Here is a 4,672-nt window from a genome sequence, read left to right on the forward strand (position 1 = left end):
AAATATTGCTTTTACTCCTAATCAACTTATAATGACTACGACCCTCAAGATGGGTGAAGTTAACGATAACAAGAAGAATACACTGATTTGACAAAGACTCTAACCAAATGTCATTGAAGACACAACCAGCCCCATCTATCTATGGGGCTCAAGCGCTGTGAGGCGATCGTGGCTCAAGAGTTGGCAGTTTGTCTTGTAATTGGAAGGTTGCCGGTTCGACCCCCTGCTCTCTCTGTCCTGGTCGTTGACTAAGTAAACCGCTATTCAAATACAGGCCATTTACCATCTATCTGTGCATAGACTGGCATTAGGAGCCCAACAAGATTAAATTTTCACTGCTTAAATGTACAAAGACAGTGATGTGAAAACAAGTGTTTAATATTTCCTATGAACAGCACCTCGTTTTTCTGTTCAATTTTGCTGTGATGTGACTCTGGATCAACTTCAGAAGCAGGTCACTTATTAACTGTGACTAGGTCCTCCTCTGGTAAAATAAATACGTTTGCAAAAAAAAAAAGCAAATCCTTTCACAACCCGCATAAATCACAGGAATTAAATAACAAAAAAAATGTTAGCTGCACAACCTCAAGCAGTGTGAAACACAAAGTCCAGCAGCTGCGCTGAATTATTATTATTATTATTATTATTATTATGAAGTGCACAGACGGGTCAGGGGGTAACATTTAACTCTTTTTACCTCTCTCAGTGTGCGATCAACCTTGGGGACAGGCTCTTGTTGCAGGAGGAGCTCTGATTTGATTGGCCGTGGATTGGGTGAGGCCTGCAGGGATTGGATGGTGAAGGTGGAGTAGAGGCCGGACTTCATGTAGTCGTTTCTGGAGCTCTTCTGGGAGCTGCTGGGTGATGAGCGCTGGTGATCCACGCAGACAGACGCAAAGAAAGAAAAAAAGCAATCAGCCAATTATTCATAACACCCTGTAGGAAACAAAGGAAGTGTGGACGTACCTGGGGCAAGCCCTTTGTCGGACAAGTTGGTGCCACGCCCCCAAGGCTTTTTGATTGGTTGTTTGAGTCGCTGACGTCCCTCCTCTGGCCCTCCTCTATACTGCGTATCCCATCGGGGAGGGAGGGGTCAGGCTGACTTACAAACTTATAGACAAACTTCTGGCCGCTCACCTTCTTTATGATATTCTGAAAGAGGGGGAAAATGGTGAGCCTGCCGACCTGGAGGTAACGTAGTACTCGTTTTGCTGCGGTAACAGTAGTATTATCAGCAGTACCTTGTCGTAGTAGTATCTCAGTGCCCGGCTCAGTTTGTCGTAGTTCATGTTGTGCTTGTTCTTGCGGAGCCCCCACAGGCGGGCCACCTCCTCGGCGTCTAGCAGCTTGAACTCGCCGTCCTCACTTGTCCAGGAGATCAGGTGACGCTGCCGCTGGTCCTCCAACAGATGAAGCAGGAACTGCCACAGCGTGATGGACGGGTCCATCGCTGAGGACACGGACAGACAGTTGAGGATTGTTTCAAAAATAAAGACCATGATTATTATAGTCATTTATGGCCAGCTGAATAACCACTTAAATCCAGCTATTAGTTATACTTTGGAAGAAAGGAGTTCTTTCACTGGCTGGCAGGAATAAATATTTAAGATTTCAAAATATTCTAAAAACACTTCAGCAACTGTATTTGAAGGAGACATGTGAGGCAAAACTTTGCTTTACATCTACACTCCCGGGCATTCCCAGGCGCGCCACACGCAAGCCTACAAAAACAAACAAACAAAAAAATAAAAATAATAAAAAAGACGAGGAGCACAAGTGTCACCGTCTGCACGGCTGCTACGCAGTCTGCTGCCCCCCGAACACCTTGTTGGCTCCGTCTGCATCCCGAGTGGAGGATGCAACCCAGAAGGAAACGGCGATCAATCCTGGGAGATGTGCTTTACATTCAAAACCATCTGCTACACTGGCTTCAACTCGCTTACAGATTAGCCAGCATATCATACCGCTCCTTTCTGTGCCCAATTTTTCATCTGACAATTTTTGAAGAAGAATCATGTTTATTAAATCAATTACTTAAGACTGACTAAAATAATGGAGACTATGGTTTCCAGTCAGAAATCCAGCATAAAGCTCAGCGTAAAACTGCTGCAGGAAACCAAACAGGTCATCAGAGTAATGAATGACAGGTGAGAGCACAGGTGGGCCAGCTCACCTGAAACAAACGTCAGTTTACAGTATAAAATCACAACAGAAAAATAATCTGCCACAGTTTTACGAGAAATAATAAGTCATTTTAAAGCTGAAACTTGCTTAAAGCCTCGGAGTGTAATACTTTCTGACTGTCAGACACAATCACACAGTCAGGGGATTTAAGAGAATGAGTACTCTCCAGCAGAAGCCAGAGAGAGACTCCTCTGAGAAGGTCAACATTAAACAGATTACACAGAGGGAGATGCCTGTCAGCCATGGAAATGAACCTCATTACCATTGGCTGACCTGGTACACAACTAACCTATCGAACACCTTGGAAACCATCGCCATGGTGAGACCTTTCATCAATGGTAACCAAGGGCGAGGAGAGAAAAACAGAGCAATGAGGAGGGTTCACTGCTGACATCAGCTCACAGGCACTCAGTACAGCCACTGTGGTGTCAGCATGAATCTGACACACGGAGGACCAGGGACTCGTAGGAGGATGTGAAGCCCTTATTAATGTTAATGATAACGCTGAAGATTATTATTGGTTTTTAGCAGTATTTACAGTTTGTTTACAGTTATTTGTTGTTGGCAGCAATAAAAAGCTGACCTCTATAGTGGGATGGTCACCGCTGTGAGAGAGGGATGTGATGTGGTCAGAGTGCGATAATATACATGTCCACATTTTGAAAGCAGGCGCAGTAGCTCATCTGGCCATCTTGATTCACAGGTTATTACGTGAAGTGACAAATGTGACCTTCAGCACAATCACAGGATTCACAGAATCACCAATCAGCACACAGCGTGACCTGACCCTGGACGGGATAACCCACCCAAATATATTAAATATATTAAATTTGCAATTTTTTTCTTGGATGTGTATTTTTTTTTTTTATGCATCCAAGGGGACGCCACCATCCATGTTCAGCTTATCACTAGCTAATCCCCTCGCTCTTATTTTGAAAGTCCAGTTACTGCTAACTAGCTCTGACTCCTCTAGACTGGGCTCCGTCTTCCCGAGCTTGCTGCGGTGCGTCACTGTGGAGCTGCACTCCAGTCCCAGAGTAAAGACTCTGCATTATGGTCCAATTTATTCTATACTGGACTATTAAAATATTTAAAGAGCAGAACCTTTAAATGAATATTTATCTAAATAAATAATTCAAGCAAATGTACATGAAACTTATTTCACCGTGCAAGTTAAAGACACTGATCCAACTTTTCCCAGTACTGAGCCAAGACCCATGATAAAATGAATGATCTGTATCAATTACTATGAGGAGGCGGCTGGGATTCATTCTTTACACATACGGAAACATGTGGCTCCACTTAAACACAGATTTCCTAACTTTGTACAATAAAATGTGACAAACAAATGCATGAAAACTGAAAAGCATCCAAATGATCATAAGCTGTAAGCTTCTTCCATACTATGTGAGCCCTCCCTCCCAGCAACCCACAAACCACTGCTGGCATGCCACATAGTAAACAAAGAAGAACTGGATAAACCAGATAATCGAGTTTGGGAGCGAGCATCAGATCCAAATCAGACACCGTTCCAGACTGTTACTGTTCGCTAGTGCAAGTGCACATAATTAGGCACAGTCAAACTCAATAAATCAGAACAAAAAGAATGTAAGTGAATGTGAAGAACTGCAGAGACGTCAACAGAAACAAGTTTTAACTAGCAGAGCAGAACGATTTACTTTTTCTTTGAGAGGTTAAAAAAGGAAAAGCCTTTGCTCTTCAAACATCGCTATAGCTGCAGACAAAAGGGAAATAAAAGCACCACAAAAGCAGTACCTGGGTAAATACACTTTATTATCTTCCACCACTGCTGCTCAGTAATGATAGAGCAGAGGCTTCAGCAGAATTCTTGGTGTGCTGTTTACCTTGTGCAGGAACAGCAGAGCAAAACCGTGAACCTGATCTCTGCAGGAAAATTCACACAAACACATGACGACGATTACGCCAGATACAAGGGCGCTGCGCGAATTAATGAATGCAGCAGCTAATCTCTGCGCGCAGGTTTCAGCGTGGCACAGAGACGAGTCAGATTGCCCTCACACTGTGAGCTGACCATAACAACCACCGCCGCAGACGGTGGGAATCCCATTAGAAATTCTGGTTTCTGAAAAAGAAACTGCATCTGATGAGTTAAAAAATAACAGCCGGAGCCGAGCGACTCGTGCACCTCTCTGCTGACAGTGCAGTGCATTTATTTAACCTTTATAAAAGCTTCTTCCTCCCCCCAGCTGCCTGATCTTCTGTTCCATCAATCCCTGTAAATAAATAATGTGAATGCTGTTTAAGCATTTCACATAACTGAGATCCTCCTGCACTTTTTTGGCACTTAACTACTTCTGTATACTTTGTGCTACAGAAACCGTTCTTTTTATGAGTTTTATTTGCTGGTTTGAATGAAATGGAAAAATCTTCTAATCCTCTTTAAACCCACCCTACTTTGAAACGTAACTAGTTCCGCATACTTTGAGCTAGAGAAAAAACTTTAAAC

At 43.3% G+C, this 4,672-nt stretch overlaps 1 protein-coding gene across 1 annotated transcript in view; it reads right to left on the bottom strand.

The window, feature by feature from the left end:
* Positions 1–4,672, bottom strand: part of elk1 (ETS transcription factor ELK1) — a 29,854-nt gene that overhangs the window by 17,479 nt on the left and 7,703 nt on the right. The window contains exons 2-4 of the mRNA XM_005750416.1: positions 1,242–1,450; positions 967–1,152; positions 698–871 (exon numbers count right to left, since the gene is read on the bottom strand). Coding sequence (XP_005750473.1) covers positions 698–871; positions 967–1,152; positions 1,242–1,450 — 569 coding nt within the window. The remainder of the gene's footprint in view (positions 1–697; positions 872–966; positions 1,153–1,241; positions 1,451–4,672) is intronic.

This window comes from Pundamilia nyererei, unplaced genomic scaffold, assembly GCF_000239375.1.
Source record: "Pundamilia nyererei isolate P.nyererei 1_Seehausen unplaced genomic scaffold, PunNye1.0 scaffold00273, whole genome shotgun sequence".
Classification (NCBI taxonomy): domain Eukaryota; kingdom Metazoa; phylum Chordata; class Actinopteri; order Cichliformes; family Cichlidae; genus Pundamilia; species Pundamilia nyererei.